This window comes from Acinonyx jubatus, chromosome E1, assembly GCF_027475565.1.
Source record: "Acinonyx jubatus isolate Ajub_Pintada_27869175 chromosome E1, VMU_Ajub_asm_v1.0, whole genome shotgun sequence".
Taxonomy (NCBI): Eukaryota; Metazoa; Chordata; class Mammalia; order Carnivora; family Felidae; genus Acinonyx; species Acinonyx jubatus.
Genome location: NC_069397.1, coordinates 27285890 through 27307690, shown reverse-complemented (window position 1 = coordinate 27307690; position 21801 = coordinate 27285890). Strand labels below are relative to the sequence as shown.

At 37.1% G+C, this 21801-nt stretch overlaps 1 protein-coding gene across 2 annotated transcripts in view; it reads left to right on the top strand.

The window, feature by feature from the left end:
• The window catches only part of PPM1E (protein phosphatase, Mg2+/Mn2+ dependent 1E), a 217937-nt gene that overhangs the window by 189834 nt on the left and 6302 nt on the right, over positions 1 to 21801 (top strand). The window contains exons 2-6 of one of the 2 annotated variants that reach the window (XM_027034248.2): positions 6856 to 6974; positions 14253 to 14452; positions 17813 to 18001; positions 20371 to 20514; positions 20749 to 20842. In XM_027034248.2, coding sequence (XP_026890049.1) covers positions 6856 to 6974; positions 14253 to 14452; positions 17813 to 18001; positions 20371 to 20514; positions 20749 to 20842 — 746 coding nt within the window. Of the gene's footprint in view, positions 1 to 6855; positions 6975 to 13330; positions 13450 to 14252; positions 14453 to 17812; positions 18002 to 20370; positions 20515 to 20748; positions 20843 to 21801 lie in introns of those variants that run through there. The other variant, XM_053212250.1, reaches the window with a different exon arrangement.

Sequence of the window (21801 nt, the reverse complement as noted above, 5' to 3'; positions counted from 1 at the left end):
TTTGCCAAACTTTGAGACCTGTATGAGCATTGTATATGTTTCTTTCAAGGGTTGTATGAGAAATGGTAAAAGAAAGCAGTTTTGCTATGTTATTATCATGTTAGTCACTCTGGATAATTCTCTTAAAAATGACAAGCTCTAATGATAAGTTTTTATTTGACTTGTATCAAATATTCTTTGATGTGATTATGTTTTAAAATATATTTGCAATTCTGATTTTTCAGAAATAATCACTTTCACTTCAGAGTCAAAATCATAAGAACTTATTCATGCTAAGTGTTATAGCTTTTTGACAGGTAGAAGTAGCTGATGTGGGTGAAGCGTCTAGCTTGATGTTTTATATCTAGCTATTACTCAGCTAATCCTCCTTCCTACTTCACTGAAAATATTTTCATTCTGTCTGACAAAAAGTAAAAAATTACATTAACTGGGACTAAAAATGTATTGCAGATGACACATTAATGAGACTAATGGTTCTTGCCTTATTCTTTAAAGTTTTCATATTCTTACCTTTGGTGAGCCTACTAGATCCTAGATATTTTAATAATTACACAAAAGATATCTTTTTTCTTGGCAGGGGAGGAATTATAGGGAATAAGGTTACAATAAAAGTTTTAAGGTAATTTTAATATAAATTGGAAACAAAAGGACCAAGTAAATCTTGTAAGTATATATTAAAATTCCACTTATGCAAAATATTTGGATGTGACTGGTTAAAATAAAGCATGATAGAAAAGTAAAGTCAAGCAATGCTGACAAAGAGTTTATTTAGGTCTATGGAGAAAAATTTTGACTTATCAAGAAAAATTCAGTTAACTTGGCATGAAAGAAGAAATGGTAATATGGCTTATAAAACATTTGGATTTCAAGGGATGCCATCAGTTTATTTCATAATTGTTAAAGGGCAGTGGCTTCCAAAAAATTTTTTTTATCACAATCAGGATTCAGTATATACTTATGTATGTTTCCAGAATACATACTTAGCCTTACCTCATGTACCCTATCTCCTTTTTTAATTTTTAGATTATTTTTTTATTTTATTTTTTAAAATTTACATCCAAGTTAGTTAGCATATAGTACAACAATGATTTCAGTAGATTCCTTAATGCCCCTTACCCATTGGCCCATCCCCCCTCCTACAACCCCTCCAGTAACCCTCTGTTTATTCTCCATATTTAAGAGTCTCTTATGTTTTGTCTCCCTCCCTGTTTTTATATTATTTTTGCTTCCCTTCCCTTATGTTCATCTGTTTTGTCTCTTAAAGTCCTCATATGAGTGAAGTCCTATGATATTTGTCTTTCTCTAATTTCGCTTAGCATAATACCCTCTAGTTCCATCCACATAGTTGCAAATGGTAAGATTTCATTCTTTTTGATTGCTGAGTAATATTCCATTGAATATATATACCACATCTTCTTTATCCATTCATCCGTTGATGGACATTTGGGCTCTTTCCATACTTTGGCTGTTGTGGATAGCACTGCTGTAAACATTGGGGTGCATGTGTCCCTTCAAAACAGCATACCTGTATCCCTTGGATATATACCTAGTAGTGCAATTGCTGGGTTGTAAGGTAGTTCTATTTTTAATTTTTTGAGGAACCTCCATACTATTTTCCAGAGTGGCTGCACCAGTTTGCATTCCCACCAGCAGTACAAAAGCGATCCTCTTTCTCTGCATCCTTGCCAACATCTGTTGTTGCCTGAGTTGTTAATTTTGGCCATTCTGACAGGTGTGAGGTGGTATCTCAGTGTGGTTTTGATTTGTATTCCCCTGATGATGAGTGATGTTGGGCATTTTTTCATGTGTTAGTTGGCCATCTAGATGTCTTCTTTGGAAGACATGTCTATTCATGTCTTTTGACCATTCCTTCACTGGATTATTTGTCTTTTGGGTGTTGAGTTTGGTAAATTCTTTATAGATTTTGTACCTATTTCCTTTTTTTAAAAAAAATTCTGGTCACAATTCATAAATTCATTTCATTAGCCACTAATGGATCACAACCTATAATTTGAAAAATACTGATGAATAATAAGGATAGCTAATTTTACGATTTTTTTTCCCTTCAAGACTTAGAATGTAAACATTGTCATTTTATCTGTTTCTAAACCACTCGACTACATACTTTCTTGGTCTCACCTAAACCTTGCTATCACAAAAATTGCACTAGCTCCAAAATCCTATCCACAGGCATCCTGCTTTCAGGCTACAATATTTCGTTCTTCCAGGTTATGTGCCCAAGTGCTCCCAACTACAGTTGTTTCGTTACATATAGATCACACTGATTTGCCACTTGTGTCTCTTCTTTCTTAGCCACTTTAAAGTCCAAGGTATAACGTTGTAATCACATGCTTAAAAGATAATAAATTTCCATGTCTCTTCTTCACTTTTTAATACTTACTTTGCAAAATCCCAAATCTTGACAAACTAGACAATTCTTTTTACCTACACATATTCCAACACATGAACATAGATGGAGAAAATTGTACAACCAAAAAGACTGGTTTCATTTAAAAATTGTCTCAAGCTTCCAACAGTCTCTTAGCACTGACAGTCCTACTCTCTTTTTCATACTACATTCTCATCCCTCCTGCTGCATGTACTTTCTTTCTACCCTTACCACCCAGCTGATAACCTACCCCAATGATTCTCAAAGTGTTGTCCCTAGACCAGAGCATGTACCTCATCTGGGAACTTGCTAGACATGAAAATTTTCAAGTCTTCAGATCTACTGAGTCGGAAACTCTAGGGATGAGACCCAGCAATCTGTGTTTTAACAAGCCTTGCAAGGTAACTCTGATGTCTGCAAAAGTTTGAGAACTGCTGATCTAACCTACCGTACTTCATTGAGAAGCCATGCTCTAGAATTTAAGCTCCAGAGGAGAGGTTATTTTTGTTTTGTTTTTAATGTTTATTTATTTTGAGAGAGAAAATGCATTAGTTGGGGAGAGGCAGAGTAGGAAGGAGAAAGAGAATCCCAAGCAGGTTCTGTGCTGTCAGACAGGCACAGAGCCTGACATGGGGCTCGATCCCACAAACTGTGAGATCATGACCCGAACTGAAATCAAAAGTCAGACACTTAAACGACTGAGCCACCCAGGTACCCATTTTTAAAAAAAAATATAATTGACATACAATATTAGTTTAAGGTAAACCACACAGTGATCCAACAATCATATACACTATGAAACACTATACAAAGCTACCACACTATTGTTGACTGTATTCCCTATGCCGTACTTTTCCTCCCCATGACTTATTTATTTTATAACTGGAAGTCTGTCCCCCTTAATCCCCTTCATTTATTTTCCACACCTTCCTGTCCTCTGGCAACCACTAGTTTGTTCTCTGTATTAGTTTATTTCTGTTCTTTGTTCATTCATTTGATTTTTGGATTCCACATATAAGTGAAATCATATGGTCTTTTTTTCTGACTTATTTCACTTAGGTTCATTCATGTTATCTTGAAGGCAAGATTTCATTATTTTTTATAGCTAGTATTCAATTGTATATAAACTACATAATTCTTCATCCCTCTGTGGATGGACATTTAGGTTGTTCCCTTACCTTGGCTATTATAAATAGTGCTGCAATAAACATAGGAAGGCATATATCTTTTTGAATTAGTGTTTTTGTTTTCTTTGGGTAAATAACCAGAGGCGGAATTACTTAGTTGTATGGTATCTCTGTTTTAATTTTTTGAGGAACCTTAATGCTGTTTTTCATAGTGGCTACACCAACTTACATTCCCGCCAACAGTGTATGAGGGTTACAAAGGCAGGAGTTGTCTTTTTTGGTCATTTATATTCTGAGTGCCAGAATGGTTCCTGGAACACTGTAAGCCTCAATAAGTTACTGTTGAATCATACCTTTAGATGGGAATACTCTTATTTCCTACTAAGAAGTCTAGAAGCCTACCTGCATCTGTACCCATTTTCTTCCTTCCTTCTCCAACTGGTGAAATGTGCCTCATGCTAGCAAAGGTCAGCATTATCAGATATGAATTAGATCTCATCTCTTCTTGCCTTCTCAGGAACTTTGCTCCTTTGGTCATCCCCTGTGTCCTACATTATCTATCAGCCTTTCTCTACTAGATCATTTCCTGTAATATACAATCAGATTCTACACCATTCTAAAATAAGAACAGACTCCCTCTCCTCATATGCCCTTTCAGTTACTGTCCCATTTCTGTTTGCCTTCACTGCCACACTTCCTTGCCTTCCATTTCTAATCCTATTTTCACCTCCACTATTCAGTGGTTCTTAACAAAGTCAGTAATTTTTTAAACATCTTTATTGAGATATAATTCACATACCATAAAAGTTACCCATTTAAAGTGTACAACTCAATGGTTTCATACATTCAAAAGTGTTTAATCATCACTACAATCCAAGATTTAGAATATTTTCATCACTCCCAAGAGAAACTTCCCACCCATCAGCAGTTACTCCCTACGCACCTCACCCCTCTGCCCTAGGCTACCACTACTGTACTCTGTTTCTATAGATTTGCCTATTCTGGACTTTTCCTTTGAATGGAATCATAGAGTGTGTGGTCTTTTGTGACTGGCTTCTATCACCCTAATGTTTCCAAGGTTTATCCACATTGTAGCATGTATGTATACTTTATTCCTTTTATGGCTGAATAATAATCCATTGTATGAATATACTGTCTTTTATTTATGCATAATCAGTTGATGGACAGTTGGTTGTTTATGCTCTTTGGCTATTATGAATAATGGTGCTATGAACATATACAAGTTTTTGCGTGGTTACTTCTCTTGGCTATATACCTATAAGTGGAATTGCTGGGCTATATAATAATTAGGCATTTTAAGGAACTGCTAAAGCAGCTGTACTAGATACCAGAAATATTGTTGTAGCTTTTTTTAGAAAAACAATCTGCCATAGTCTGTTCTGGCCACACAATTCACATCCTTCACACATGAAAAATACACTTGCCCCCTCCCAAGAAAGTCTCCCAAAGTTCCATTTCTTAATGGCATCAGGCTCAGGCTTGAAGTTTAGAAACTCAGTGAGGTCAGGTGCAGATGAGATTCCTTGGGTACAATTTCTTGATGACAGCTCCTGGATTATAGTTCCACTTGATATGAAAACATGGTGACTAAAGAAGCAAACTAGGGGCGCCTGGTTGCTCAGTCAGTTAAGTGTCTGACATTGGCTCAGGTCATGATCTCACGGTTTGTGAGTTCAAGCCCTGCATAGGGTTCTGTGCTGATGGTGCAGAACCTACCTTGGGATTCTCTCTCTCTCCCTGTTTCTGCCTGTCCCAGTTTCTCTCTCTCTTAAAACAAGCAAATCTAAAAAAAAAATTAAAAAAAGAAGCAAACTATACAACCTTCCCAGAACTACCCAAATACAATGGTGAGGCTTGAGATACCCTTCCTATTCCACGAGAGGCAATACTCTTTTTATAATCTCTTCCTATGTGGAATGTTCTTCTACAGTTTTAAATACCATCCATACAAGGGCGCCTGGTTGGCTCAGTTGGCTAAGTGTCTGACTCTTGATTTTGGCTCAGGTCATGAGCTCATGCCATGGTTCATGAGTTAGAGCCCGGCATTGGGCTCTGCACTGACAGTGTGGAGCCTGTTTGGTATTCTCTCCCCCCACTACCCCGTCCATTTCCTGCTTGTACACATGTACACTCACACTCTCTCTCTCTTTCTCAAAAAAAAAAAAGAATAAAAAGCAACTTAAAAAAAAAAACATACCATCCGCACATTCATGGCTTCTGAATTTCCTGACATCTCTGAGTTCCACGCTAGAATATCTAATAACTATTTGATACCTTTAACTAGAATATCTCACAGATATTTCCAATTTAACATGATAAAATTAACTCTTATTTTCTTCTTCACCCTTTCCTCCCACAAACCTGTTCTTTTCCTGGTTTCTCCATCTAGGGGAATGATGCCACATTCACCTAGTTGCTCAGTCCAAAACCCAGGACTCAGTCTCAATTCTTTTCTCTGACCTCTGTATTCCAGTAATCAGCAGGTTCTGTATTTTCCTTCTCCAGATTATACTCTTTTTTTCAACCTCACCTGGATTACAACAATCTTGTTATTGGACACCCTTCTTTATTCTTGCTCCTTTCGGATTTCCATTGGTAGTCAAAGTCATATTTTAATTAATATGTCTGGTTATGGCATGCCCTTGCTCACAGTCTTCAGTGACTTCCCACTGCACTTTGAGTAAGATCTGAATTCCTTTCCATGGTCCAAAAGGTTCATATAACTGGCCATTGCTTGTCGCTCTGACCTTATTCCCTGCCATCGTTCCTCCTTTTCCACTATCTTCATCTTCTCTGGGCTTTTTTCAGTTCCTCAAACATCCCAAGCTCTCAGAAGGGATCTGTACACATGGCACTTTCTGTGCCTGGAATATTCCCTCCCAACTTCCCACACCCACAAAACTGAATCTTTCCTGTTCTTTAGGAATAGATTCCTGAATCTATTGGAATCCAGGAATCCAAGGTACAGATTCCTGACCATTCTAAGTAGGTATCCCCCTCTTTATTTTCTATCACTGTAACCTGTTTGTTTCTTTTATAAAACTTATCCCAATTTCAACTATTTGTTTACCTATTTATCATGTCTCCCTAACTAGATTATAAGCCCTACTGAGTCAGAGGTCATGTCTGTGTTATTCACCATTGTATACCCAATTCCAAGGCAGAATGCCTAGCACATAATATACACTCAATAAATATGTGTTGAACAGTGTTTAAAGATATAATTTTGTTTTGAGATAAATATATTAATACTAAGTAATTATTAATGTTAAATGGATTATTTCCTAATTCTTACTGAAATAGCCCTTTCTCTTTCAGTAATTGCCCTTCCTTTTTGGCTGCTGCTTTAGCCAGAGCCACATCAGACGAAGTCCTTCAGAGTGATCTTTCTGCACATTATATCCCAAAGGAAACAGATGGCACAGAAGGAACTGTGGGTGAGTACCTTTCTACATTATTCACTTAAAAATATTAAAATATGGGGCGCCTGGGTGGCTCAGTCAGTTGAGTGTCCAACTCTCGATTTCAGCTCAGCTCATGGTTTCATGGTCATGGGATGGAGCCCCATCTCAGGCTTTGTGCTGAACATGGAGCCTGCTTGGGATTCTGTCTCCCTCTCTGCCCCTCCTGTGCTCACATGTGTACTCTTTCTCTCAAAATAAACTTTATATATATATTAAAATCTTCTCATGTGTAGTGACACACAGAAAATGTCTACACAACATGAAATCTAATTCTTTATGCACTTATTGATTTTAGCAGAAGAAGGAGAAAAAATGCAAAATTATATATATTTCAAACTAGTCAATAAAAGGAGGGAAAAAGAAAAAATACAGGTGTATTTTGAAAATATGTGACAATAATTGGAGCAAGAGACTGCCCTAACAAAATATTATCATAAATAATGCCTGGGTAAATGGAAAGAGTAAAGTGAGAAGTGTGAAGACACAACAGAAAAGATGAGTGAGTGAGGGGAGAGAGAGTTTGAGCAAAACCTATTTAAAACTTTTCACTTACCTTTAAGAATCCAAGTGAAAAATCATATAAAAATTCAAGAAATCAGTTGTAACATAACTTCTCATTCATTATATTAAATTTTATTTCTACCAGTAAATAAACAGAGTTCTTTATGACAACTATGTAACGTGACTTAATTGTATGGATCACCGGACATCTTTTTTCCAGGCAAATTAAGAGGTTTTATTTTTGAAGGAAGGCCTATTTTATTAACATATTATGCTTATACATATTTGCCAGGCTCTAAAGAAATACCTATTTTCTTATAAATTAGGAATTACTACTCAAATTCATTAAGGAATTTTATTTTTTTTAACTTTTTTTTTTAACGTTTATTCATTTTTGAGAGAGAGGGAGCACAAGCAGGGGAGGAACAGAGACAGGGAGACACAGAATCTGAAGCAGGTTCCAGGCTCTGAGCTGTCCCCACATAGCCTGATGCGAACTCACAAACCAGGAGATCATGACCTGAGCTGAAGTTGGATGCTTAACTGACTGAGCCATCTAGGCGCCACCCCCCTTTTAACTTTTTTTTTTAAGGAATTTTAATATTTCATTTTATTCCAACTTAAGCATTTGCCTTTAAACATGGTGCATAAGGAGCAAAGCATATATTAATGAATCAGAGTAGCTAATCCCAGAGAACTTGAGGCAGATATAAAAGTAAACATTTCTGTTCTTCCTTTATCTCTCTAGATCATTTTTGACAGAAAATTGGCAAGAAAGGAATTCCTCTTCTTGTTTTTACTGAGAGTAATTGATTCACTTGGAACCAAATTGTTCCAGAGACAACTTGGATGGAATTCCTGTTACAAAGCATTGGTCTTTCCTCTGTTACTGATGCATGAAGTAAAAGCCCTGTAATGAAAAGATGAGGGAGATTAAATTCTGCTTCACTGCAGCCTGGGTGATGGCTGACTCAGTTCCAGCTCAGTACAGTGACATTAACGACTAATGAGTAATTTACAGCTGCGAGGGGGTGGATTGCTACTTTGGACAATTTTCTCTTTTTCACACCCTTTTTTATTTTATTTTTCCATTTCAAGCAGCAATTATACATACTGATGTTCTACACTCCCTGCAGAAGGAAAATACTTAACGTAGCAAGATTGAAGTGTTGCCCTGCATGCCTATTTTGGAAGAATATTTGGAACCCCCATAAGATAGCAAAAGTGAAATGGTGGTATCATTGGTAGTTCTGATTTTATGTTTTTTCAATAGATTACCCAGTAATGTCTCCAGGCCATGGCTGTGATTCAGAATGATCTGTTGTAATCTAACTATTTGCAAGTCCTTAATCCTTTTAACCCAAATCACTCAGTGTGAACTGCTGCTGAGGAGAATCTCTACAGGGCATATTGTGTTTATCCACACATTAGAGTGGGAAATGAGCTTACTGAGTAAGGTCTGCTGTCACTGGATTACAGGCACTCAAGTCCCCAGTGAAATGCCATTGTCTCTCCTCTTAGTTGTTTCCAAAAACAGACTTAATAAAAATCCTTAACCTAAAAGTTTATGTCACCCATAGCAAAATGTTTGCTAAATGACCTTGTGTGTCTCTTGGTACAAATTTAGTTTGGCGGATGTAACGCCTATCCAGACAACCTAAAATCTATTTAAAATATCCCAGTGTAAAAATTAAAAACAAGAAGGGGAAAATGATCACTAATACTGAGGAAATTAAAAGAATTATGAAAATTTTGTGTAAATAAATCTGAAAAGCTGGGTATTTTCTAGAAAAATACAAGTTAACAGACTTTACCTAAGAAGAAAGAGATTGAGAAGATTGCCCAGGAGCAGTCTTCCAAAAAGGAGAAAGAATAGGTGATTCTACAAGTGAACATTTTCAAATGATCAAAGACAGATAATTCCAATGTTTCTTAGAATGAATTATCCAATTGCACAAAGAAGGAAAATTTGTAAACCATAACACCAATACCAAAACTTGCCTGAAACAAAACTAAAAAATGATATGAGGGGCCAGTCTTAGCAATCAATGTAAAAAATCTTAAGTAAAATACTTGTATATTGAGTACAATAGTTAATTCATTCAATGTGTATTTTCTTGAGGGCTGACCATATGCTTAGCATGTGCTGAGGAGACCATAAAACAAAAATAATAGGAAGCCTGTTAGCATAATTTGTATATTAATAGGTCAAAAGAAAAACAGCAGAATAATCTCAAAAGATGCCCAAAGAAGCATTTGATTAAATTCAATTATCCATTCCTAATTTTAAAAATATACTTAATAAAGTAGAACTAGATGGGTACCTCTTGGACACTGTAGGACAAAATTTGACTCCGAGCAAAATCTAGCATTTGTGCATAATGTATGCTTAAGAATTTTTTGGTTGCAGGGTGCCTGGCTGTCTCAGTTGGATGATCATGTGATTCTTTATCTCGGGGTTGTAAGTTCGAGCTCCATGTTGGGTGTAGAGATTATTTAAAAATAAAATCTTAAAAAAAAAAATTTTTTTTTAGTTGCAAGTGACCACTAACAACTCAGACTGGCTTCAGCAAAACAGAATTTATTGGCTACCCTTCAATGTATGGGCTACACGGCTAGATACAAGGCTTCACATGATTCATCAGAACCTGGCATTTCTCCAAATCTCAGCTGTATTCTTCTTTTTTTTTTTTTTTAAGTAGGCTCCACACCCAACATGGGGCTTGAACTCACAACCCTGAGATCAGCAGTTGCATGCTCTACCAAATGAGCCAGGCACCCCTCTTTAATTTTGATTTTATTTTCAGGCTCCATTTTCAGGCAAGATCACTGCTAGGCCACCAGGTCTTCAACTGCCCAGGTTGCAAATCAAGCAGGAAAATAAGAGTAACTAACTAACTACTCAGTTGCTCTTACATAAATCACAGATTCACTCTAACCAGCCCAGCTTGGGTTATTTCCAATTCCTGAACCCATCACTGTGGCCAGAGGAATGTGATTCTCTAATTAGCTAGACCTGAATCACATGTTTTACCCCTAGATACACAGGAACTGAGAGAAGGAAATGTCTCTGGTAGAAAGAGGAATGTTTGCTAGGTGGCAAAAAAAAAACAAACCCAAAAACACATTAAAGCAAAGTTCTGACTCAAAATAGGAAATAAAGTAAAATAACTAGGAATATATTCTTTAAGAAATATGAAGCTCCTGGGGTGCCTGGCGGGCTCAGTTGGAAGAGCATGTGAACTCTGGGTCATGAGTTCGAGCCCTACTTTGGGGGTAGAAAATTACTTTAAAAAAAATCCTATGAGGGGCGCCTGGGTAGCTCAGTTGGTTAAGTGTTGACTTCAGCTCAGGTCATGATCTCATGGCCTGTGAGTTACAGCCTTGCATTGGGCTGTGTGCTGAGAGCTCAGAGCCTGGAGCCTGCTTCAGATTCTGTGTCTGCCTCTTTCTCTGCCCCTCCCTCACTCGTGCTTTCTCTCAAAAATAAATAAACATTAAAAAAAATTTTTTTAATCCTATGTTAAAACTAGTGAGCAACATAAAAAGGATTTAATTAATGAAACAATAATGTTTCAATAATGAAACAACTTGTTTCTAGATAAGACTCAATATGAAAAATACATTAATTTTTTTTTCTTTTGCAGGTTACTCTATAAATTCAAGGTAACCCCAAACACAAGGGCAACAAATTTTCCCCTTCAAACTTGGCAAAATAATTAGAAAAATCATCTGGAAGAATAAACATGTCAAACTACCATAGTGTTAGCCTTTTAAAATTAGTATTAGGTAGGAAAACTAGTTCTGATATGAAAACATGTTATAAAGTTACAGTAATTATAAATTTTTTTTTAACATTTATTGAGAGACAGAGAGAGGCAGAATGTGAGCAGGCAGGGGAGATGTAGAGAGAGGGGGAGACCCAGAATCGAAGCAGGCTCTGGGCCCTGAGCTGTCAGCACAGAGCCCAATGTGGGGCTCGAACTCACAAACTGCGAGATCACGACCTGAGCCGAAGTCGGTCGCTCAACCAACTGAGCCACCCAGGTGCCCCAAAGTTACAGTAATTATAAAATAATGGCACCACTGTAGAAATTGATGGAGTGAAGGGGCACCTGGGTGGCTCAGTCGGTTGAGCATCTGACTTCAGCTCAGGTAGTGATCTCACGGTCCATGGGTTCGAGCCCCATGTTGGGCTCTGTGCTGACAGCTCAGAGCCTGGAGCCTGCTTCGGATTCTGTGTCTCCCTCTCTCTCTGCCTCTCCCTCACTCATGCTCTGTCTCTCTGTCTCAAAAATAAATAAACATTAAAAAAAAAGTTAAAATCGGAGTGAAGCAGAATGGACAATCAAAAAGCATACAAATATTTTAATATTTTAGTAGCTAATTTATGTTTGCATATTCATTTATTCAGTAAACATCTAGTGAGCCCCTGCTATCTGCCAGTTACTGTACTATGATGAATCAAGTATAATTGAGACACTGTATGTACAGTCTAATTTGGGAAATGTAGAGCACGGGTGTTGGAGTCAGACCTGTGATTAAAAATGGTTTTACTTATTTGTGAAATGTTCTAGAGAAAGAGGATGTAACAAGTACTTAATAAATATTATCTATTGGTATAAAATGTGGCAAGAGCTATAGAAGATGGTGTAATGGGAATGTAATGGAAGAAGCAACTGGGAGGGGGTAGGAACAGATCTACTGGTTTACTAAATACTAGAGGAAGCTGGTATTGCCTCCACCTAACCAATTTACTGTCCAATAGACAGCACAGGTATGGAAATGTTCTCTGCCTATGTTGTCTAATGTGGTAGCCACTGGCTATATGCAGTTACTGAGCATTTGAAATATAGCCAATGTAACCCAAAAACTGAATTCTAAATTTTACTTAAAGTTAAATGGCCACATGTAGCTAGTAAGCAACCTTACTGGACAGTGCGGGTCTATATAAGAAGAGTAATATACAAGTCAAAAAATAATGGTATTTGGAACATTATCTGGAAACTATCCCGATAGTTAACATCAGTTATTTGTTTCACCCGACTCCATTCTCCCTAAGTGTTTCCAAATTCACTTATTGTTTTGCAGTCCTCTGTTGTGATTGAGTCAAACTCACACCTATGCTGCTGCAAAGACCAAATGGGTTGGAGTGATACAAATACGTAATTGCTGGCTGAAAGAGTCTCTGGGCAACTGGTGCTTTAAAAAAATAAAGATTGGAGTTTTGTCAAAACAGTAAAAATATTGGCTTGTCTATTAGCTTCAGTTCCTCTCTTATACACACCTCCTCAGGTTGTATTGGCTCTTTGAACTTGGTTTCTTTTTCAAATGTACCCTTGATTTTCAATTAAATAAAAATGTCAAGGGGGGGGCAGAGCCACAAAACATAGGTTACCACCCTGTACTATGTTAGAAAAAAAAAAAGGCAACAAAAACCTTGAGATAAGCTTTCTGAATATAATCATTGTTGGAAGGATTTTGAGTAAGAAAACAGGTAAAGGTAGTCACAGATTGAAGCAGCAGCAGGGAAGGGGATAAAAAAAATGGGAATCTAAGTTCCTAGGCCATTCTAGAACACAAAGTCTCTCTTCTGGGGATCTGTGTTCTAGATCAGAGGAGTCATGTGCAGCTACTGGCCATCTGGTACACATTTTCACAGGCTGTCAGGTAATATCTGATTTATGTAAAGTTAAAAAAAAAAAAGGTTTTTGGAGAATTCTGAATTTTTTTTTACCGGTTTACCTGGGATATAGTAATCTAAAATGCTGGCCTGAGAAAACCTAATCTCCCCCTGGTTATTTAACAGCTGCACTTGAGTAGAGGACAGCTGGAGCTGAGATGGTGTGAGACACTATTCATTGTGGCCTAAAAGGCTTACACATCTGTCATCCATTGAAGGATTCGAGTCCGACTCAGAAGTCAACTCATCTGTTCCACTTGATAGGTAGTAGACTTAATGATCTAGGGTAAAGAATCCTCTGGTTGGTCTTTTTCTATCCAGGGATACACATACAGACAGAGTTTAAGTACTTTTTCCCTTAGAGACTTTTAAAACTTTAAAAACTTTACTTCATTTGTTAACCTTCTAGCTAAACTATTGAAGCCATTGCCAAAAACTTTAATTAAAAAATTCATGAAATAAGAAAAATGTATATCATTTAGTTCCGAATTATGATCAGTTACAAGAGAGAAAAGTTAGGGAACTGGAGGGAGGTAAAGGAAGAGGTCAGGAAGAAAAAGACAAAAGCAAAATGGTAATCAAAATAAATGCTCATTCCTGTAGTTTGCAAATGAATGATGTTTTTTTCATAGGCCTTTCATATTTCAATTGCTGAATAACTACTGTTCATATTTCAGTCATTCTTCTAAGCAGGGGGTGCTGGCTCTCCAGATAATAACCATGGCAGCCAACCAAAAGGGAGCCACTGCTGTGGAGCTGAACTAGATAGCAGTGGTCAGAGCACTTTGAGGGTTGGAAGAAATCCAGTCTAGGAGTAGATCCAACCCTGGCCAGAGGTTTTCTCCTTATGACATAAGGATGTCAGTGGCAGCTGCTGGCTGATGATTTTCTACTAGATTGGTTGTCATTTTCTCTCTTCAGAAGCAACATTTCATTTTTCTTGAGAAGAGGAATTTCTTCTATTAAGGAGTTTGACTAAGGTGACCTACTTCTGTCTTTACCAAGCAGGCTAGTGAAAAGCAGCTTTAAATGGCTCTTCACTGGGGGTGTCTGTGTTTCTTTCACAGAGATTGAGACAATGAAATTGGCGCGTTCTGTCTTCAGCAAACTACATGAGATTTGCTGCAGCTGGGTGAAAGACTTCCCTCTCCGCAGGAGACCCCAGCTTTATTATGAAACATCAATCCATGCCATCAAAAACATGCGCAGGAAAATGGAAGACAAACATGTCTGCATTCCTGACTTTAATATGCTCTTCAATTTAGAGGTAAAGGGCACTTCTCAAGAATCCATGAGATTTAAAAAACAAAACAAACACCTTCATGGTCCTATTTTCTGATAGTATCTCTGATGGGTTGGAGGACTAAAGGCAGAGTGGCACAAATTTGCTTGCATTAGACAACAGAAAAGTAACTATTTTATGTTATTTTGGGGGTTTTGTTTTATTTAAAGTACGCTTTACGCTCAATGTAAACCCCAGATCAAGAGTCGCATACTCCACTGACTGAATCAGCTAGATGCCCCTATTTTATGTTATTTTGAATAAATAATATATCCACATGGTTCAGAATTGGAAAAAAAAAATCTCTTATCCTTGTCTCACAGACAGTGCTCTTCCATGAAGACAAGGGAAATACCAAATTTTTGTGTAAACTTTCAGAGTTATTCTATAAACATATAAGCAAAAAGAAAAACTGTCATACCTCAATAAAGCTGTTAAGTTCCCACATTACTGTGTTGTTGAAGCAACATAAAACACAAACATAAAAGAATGTGAGACTGAGACCGTTTTCTGATTTCATGTGATTTTCTTTTTAAAAACTTGGTTTCTGATACAGGAAAGTAGCTGGAATTACATTTCGTGAATCTCTGTGACTGACAAATTGGATCATATGAGCCTTGTCAGCTTAATAACCATTTTCTTGTTATCTTCCTCTTCTTTTTCGATTAAATGTGTTAGGTTAGTGCAAACAGAGGTAGGTTTGTTTCCTTTGCCTGTCACTTGCCTCTTTTCTTCACTCAAGTCCATAACTTAAAAATTACAATGTAGTAATTTATACAAAGCACAATATTTCCTTCATTTGGCAGCTAAATTTAAATTTTAGCTGACTGTCAGGGTCTGCTAAGCAGTGATAGTAGGTTGATAATTGGTGCTTATGTTACAAAGATAGATCAGCTTTGTTTCCAAATATCTTTAGACTATCTGGATATCTCTGTTTCCAAATGTTACCATGCCTGTGCAAATATAACCTAAAAAGCTATATTGTATGATAAACAACCCTTCTATCACTATACCCATTTGAAGATTATACTCAGGTTTGAGGGCATTATTGTTTTTTTTCTGATCTGGTTGGTTTTCATTTTGCCTCAAAAGCAGCTCATATATATGTGATATATTTGCCTCAAAAGCAGCACATATATATGATTGGTTATCTGTGAATGGTGAGATAATATAGATTTCTTTCTTTCTTTATACTTCTTTATTAGTCCCAATAAACAATACATCATCTTTGTACCAGGGGAAACACTATTTTTTAATTAAAAATTTTTTTAATTAAAAATTTTTTAATTTAAAGATTTTAAGATTTTAATCTTTAATTTAATCTTTAATTTAAAGATTTTAAATTAAAATTTTTAAAAAAAATTAAAAATTAAATTTAAATTAAAAAATTTAAAACTAATTTTTTAAAGAGATCCACTTGGCTCTCTTCTGTTTCTTCAGATGCTATATTGAATCTCCCCACTATGGCACGTGGGTGGCTCAGTCAGTTAAGCGTCTGACTCTTCATTTGGGCTCAGGTCATGATCTCACAGTTTCATGAGTTTAAGCCCTACGTTGGGCTCCACGCTGATAGTGTGGAGTCTGCTTGGGAGTCTCTCTCTCCTTCTGCCCCTCTTCCACTTGCGCTCTTTCAGTCTCTCAAAATAAATAAACTGAAAAAATAAATCTCCCACCAATCACACACTAAAGTTCTATTCTCATGTCCTCATAAAAGTATTCTTGTCCCCTCCCTCTTTGTGATGACCCCACATCAGCTCACTCATTTAAAAACTGCTTGTAAAAGCTGTTTTTCAGTTTTAGCCTTATCCTGCCAACTGAGTTGTTTATAAGTACTGCTTTAGTACATGTCATTTAGTACATTTAGTACATGTCAGTCAATACTTTTCTGAAGATAGTTCTGTTTAATCAGTTAATCTTCAATGGCATTGTAGATAGTACTTATTAAACTATTAACTGGTTGTAATGTCTGTATTAGATATTGATATCACAATATTTGGGTGTTTTTATTCTATTTATATTTGGTGCTTTTGTAAATGTAGTATGTACTTTAAAAAGAACTTTTCTTTCTTTCTTTCTTTCTTTCTTTCTTTCTTTCTTTCTTTCTTTCTTTTTTTTTTTTAAAGATTTTAAGTAATCTCTACATCTAACGTGGGGCTTGAACTCACAACCCCAACATCAAGAGTTGCATGCTCCTGTGACTGAGCCAGCCAGGTTTCCCTAAAAAGAATTTTTTCAAAGCACAGACATATCTGTTGTTTTAGTAGTTCTTCCAAATCCCCATGAGATAGCAACTCATCCTTACTTAAAATAGATGAGAAAATAAGCCCAAGAAAATTAGATGGTTTACTTTGTATATTTGATTTCCTTTGAATGACAGGGCCTAGACTCATCTGAGCTCCCTGATCCCAAGGATGAAGTCAGAGTTTGCAAAAGAAAATGATTACCTACTGTTGCCTAAAGGGAGCCCAGGACTCAAGTGAGAGTTCAGGGAGTTAGAAATCTCCTTAGTAAGCTAGATCAGAGATGTGAACACTGCTGTTGAAGAAGCAAACTACTTAATGTTTAAATGTAATATTGTGATTAGGCTTCCTTTGTCAACACAAAGCACAGGTTTGGAAGACCCTCCTCTGGCAGTTGCCTTTATGCTTCAAGCAGTGGGTGAGCCAGGAAGTGCGAGGCTCAATCTTGGATTAGAGGACAAGGCATAATGGTTACAGGACATTTGGACATCTAATATGGTTCAAGTTTGGCTAACCAGTTTAGAGACTGTGTTATATATGGTGGGTATTCAGTGTGACTGAATGATTTATGAAGAAGATATTATAGTTAAGAAGTATGTGTATACTTTCATTGTCTCTGTATTTTAAACAACCTAACATAATTGGCCCTGTGCTGAAGGCCAATTATTTTCTATTGTTCTCGGTTTCTAATTTTATAAGAATACTTTCATTTTGAGAAAAATGCTCAGTCCAGAACAGCTTTTGCTCAACTCGTCCTTATACCTTCTCTTTCCTCCCCCTTCCCACAACTTGTAACAGCAGTTTTGAAGCAACTGTATGTGGGTGGTTTCCATGGTATAAGACAACAACTTTCACAAAGAGGGTGCTTCAGCCTGAGCTAATTGGCCATGATGTGTTCCAGTGTTATGTGTATAAACACAGATGCCCTCATATTGCAGGTATTTTAGCAGCTGATCATGCATGTCAAAAAAGGGAAGCATTTAGTCTCATTATCTGGGTGACAAGTGTAGTAGAGGAGGACAATGGGCACCAGTACAGGGGATTGGTTCACTTGAGTCACACTGTACCTAACTCACTTAACTGTTTCTGTTTTTCTTATTGACAGGACCAGGAAGAACAAGCTTACTTTGCAGTGTTTGATGGCCATGGAGGAGTGGATGCTGCCATTTATGCCTCCATTCACCTGCATGTTAATTTAGTACGCCAGGAAATGTTCCCCCATGATCCTGCTGAGGCCCTGTGCCGGGCCTTCCGGGTTACTGATGAGCGGTTTGTGCAGAAAGCAGCCAGGGAGGTATGCCTTTTTCTCATAAATTCCAGCCATGAATGCACTGGCTGAGCTCAGCTTGGTCTGTGGTTCAAGGGCTACTTTGGATTTTGTCTTTTTGGGCAGGCATTATTTAAAGTTCTCTTTCAAACTGTATTCTTGACCCACAGTATTGGATTCTATAGTAGTTCTAATTCCCTCTTTAGGGCTTTAGGGGGTGATATGATGTACTGTAGAGAAACTCTGAAGCTATAGTTTTCCAGAAAGCCAGTCCATTGCTGGATTTGGCTGGTGAGTTTTATCTTTCTTATTTACCAGCGCCTGTCAGGTTCACACTAGGACCATCTCTATAAGCAGACTTTTGCTGACAAGATCTGGGTATGGTGATTAAAACAATGGACTAAAAAGGAAACAGAAGCTAGATTACTCCCATACACTTGGTTCTAAATGGGTTGGCAGTGTTTTACTGTGTATCTCTTGAGGGAAAATTTGCTTGGAAAGAGTGAATCCTTAGATGATTCTTGAACTGATTTTCTCTTAATAGGAAGAAAAGTCAGAGCTCATGTCCTAATTTCTTAAGGTTAATCAGACCTAAGGTTTTTACTCTACATGAATGACAGGGGCTCTATATTAAGATCTAAAAGTAAAAATTTTAATCTAATTATCATTCAGGGCATTGGTATATGATTAACTACAGTACTCTATTCATTTCTAACTGGGGAACAATAGCAAGATAATAATTTTTAATTTTTTAAAGTAATTACAGAATTATACATACAGAAAATAAGACTCCTGCCCTATGAATTAAACATTAACTATTTTTGAAATGGACTTGGAAAGAGCAGGGTCACCATTTAATCCATTTTTTCGATCTCATTGTTATTGGTTTATAGCAATAGTGGTGCTTGGAATTAATGAGACATTCAGAACTATTTGGTATTAAGCAATGAAAATATTCTGTTATCTCTCCACCTGCATCCCAGGTTTAGATTAATATGCAAATCCAACAACAGGAACCACTAGGGTCTACATGTAGAGGTGGGGCAAGACAACAAAATACTTGTTGACCTCAGACCTTCTCAGAGGCTTTTGAGGGCTGGTGCTGCGTGGCTCTGCCTGCCTTGGAGCTGCTGGCTGTCCTCACTCTGAGGACAAGACTGGCCCCTGAGAGGTGATGTGTAATCACCAACGTGAAACTAAGAGACTTGCTTTGTCTTCTTCATCTTCTGTTTTAACCTTTTTCCTCTGTGCCCTCAAAATCAGGACTTTTCTGACCATGTTCACCTCATTTGCTTTGCCAGTGATCCTGATGTCTCTCAGTCTTGCCAACAGTTCTCTTGAATAATTTAGGTTTGTCTCAGCAGTTACTTTTCTCCTTCTTGTGCATCCATGTGCTGCTAACTGCTGGGAAGAAAGTAGCTATTCCTGTTGTGAAGCAGCCCTGCCTCCTGTTCTCTCCAGGGCATATGCACTGAAGTGTCTTTATCATGTGTTCCAGGGGGCTGAGTTTTTGAACACTCTGTGTGGGAAGGCATTTTATTGGTGGGTGAGGATTTATAACAAACTTTCCCTATATAGGGAAAATGAGAAGTTGTTTTTCTCATTGGATACAAGGGGCCTTTTACCATCCCTGACGCATTGGTTCTAATTTAGGCCAAGTCCTTGGTAACAGAAAGTCATGCTTATTTCGTGGTGACTCATGTCAAATTGGAGATGTCATTTTAGTATAGTAATATCGGGAGCATTAAGTACAGTGGTACTGAGCTATTGAGGTGAAATTCCAGGCTGTTCTTTATGCAGTGTTCCAAAAGCAAAGGCCCCTAAAATTATTATAGATTTTTTTTTAAACTATAAGCAACTTAGCATGCCAGGAAACATGTATCTCTTGGCTCCTAGTTAATATTCAGAGTATGGAAGCATTTGTTGTATATTAATCAGATATTTTATATGTTTTGTGTAATCTAGGATCCTCCCTGTGAACATACATCAGTAACAAAATAGAGACCAGAATATGGAAATCTTTAAAGATTACTATAGTGGACTGACAACTGGACTAGGAGGAAAAAGAATTTCAGTTGTTTTGTGTACTAATGAATTACCTGGCCTTGGAAAATCACATAACCTGCCATAGTTTTTCTTACCTATACATGAAATGAAATGAAATGAAATGAAATGAAATGATCATCCCTGCCTTGCATATCACAGTTTGCATCTATGTGTGTGGACATGCACATAAAAATGCATTGAAAAATAGGAATTACTATTTATTGTGAAATCAAGTTATTAATAATCTAGCCCCCAACTAAAAGTTTATATTAACTATAAACTGCTTCTCAATGAGAATTTGATTTCTATTTATTTTTTACTGACTCTAGTTTTATTTAAATTATTTTCAGAGCTTAAGATGTGGGACCACAGGAGTGGTGACTTTTATCAGAGGTAACATGCTCCATGTGGCCTGGGTTGGGGATTCCCAGGTTATGCTTGTGAGAAAAGGCCAAGCTGTTGAACTAATGAAGCCACACAAACCGGACAGGGAGGTAAGTGTGCTCTGTTAGAGCACATGCCACAGAGGCAGTTTTCTAGTTACTAAGATTCATTTGATTATTATAATTACCACGACTCGCTGAGCAACCATGTCCACCTTACAAAGGAGTAATAAAGAGAACCTCTCCAGGAAGCTGATGAATATTATATCTCTTGTTTACTATGTAAGGTAGAAAAATAAATCCTGAATCCAATTATTTGCTTCTCTCTATTGCATTGCTGTTTAGGATGAAAAGCAGCGAATTGAGGCTCTTGGAGGTTGTGTAGTCTGGTTTGGTGCCTGGAGGGTGAATGGAAGTCTGTCGGTCTCCAGAGCTATTGGTAGGAAAAACCAATTAATTTTTGTTTCTCCAAACTGTCCTCTTCCAGATCATTGTCTTATATTAACTCCATATTATATTAACTACAATAAGAAAACCTGAGATGGTAATTTATATTATCAGACTGGTTATTATTATTTAAAATAATGATTGGATAATGCCTCTTAATTATTTGATTTAATCAACCATTTCATCTATATGCTTAAATACCATTATTAAAAGGGAACTATGTTAAATGCAGAACTTCTTAGTTTCTATCCTTTTTTCTTCTTTTTTTTTTGAATGGAAGCCCTTAATCTTTGGGACACAAATTTGCTTAAAACCATAGTGATCCTCATTTCATTCCATTTTGGGTCATATTTAGCTTGACTCGGTATTTTCAAGAGAACAGGAAGGCTTCCCTCTCTATATTTTACCTTTCTTATGTCTTTACTTGTTTTTCATTGAATTATAAAATGACATCAACATTGTACTTTTTAGATGAAAACAATTTTCTTTATGTGGAATATACTGATTTGCCAGGTAACCCTGGGTTTTAAAGAATCTGGCTCCCTGGTACATAAGTTCTTCAGAAGGGGAAGTCAATGAAACTATCTAAAACTTAGAGAGTAAACAGCTAAGCTTATTGGACGGAATGACAAAATGCAAGGGCGTAAGTTCAAAGACAGTCCTGTTTCTATTTTTGTTTTACTTTGGCACCTGGGTTTATTATATTTTAGGCTTCATGTCTTAGCTTCATTTTCTGGTTTTAAGAATTTTTTTTTTTTAACATTTATTTTTGAGACAGAGACAGAGCATGAATGGGGGAGGGGCAGAGAGAGAGGGAGACACAGAATTCGAAGCAGGCTCCAGGCTCTGAGCCGTCAGACCAGAGCCCAACGCGGGGCTCGAACTCACGGACCATGAGATTGTGACCTGAGCTGAAGTCGGACTCTCAACCGACTGAGCCACCCAGGCGCC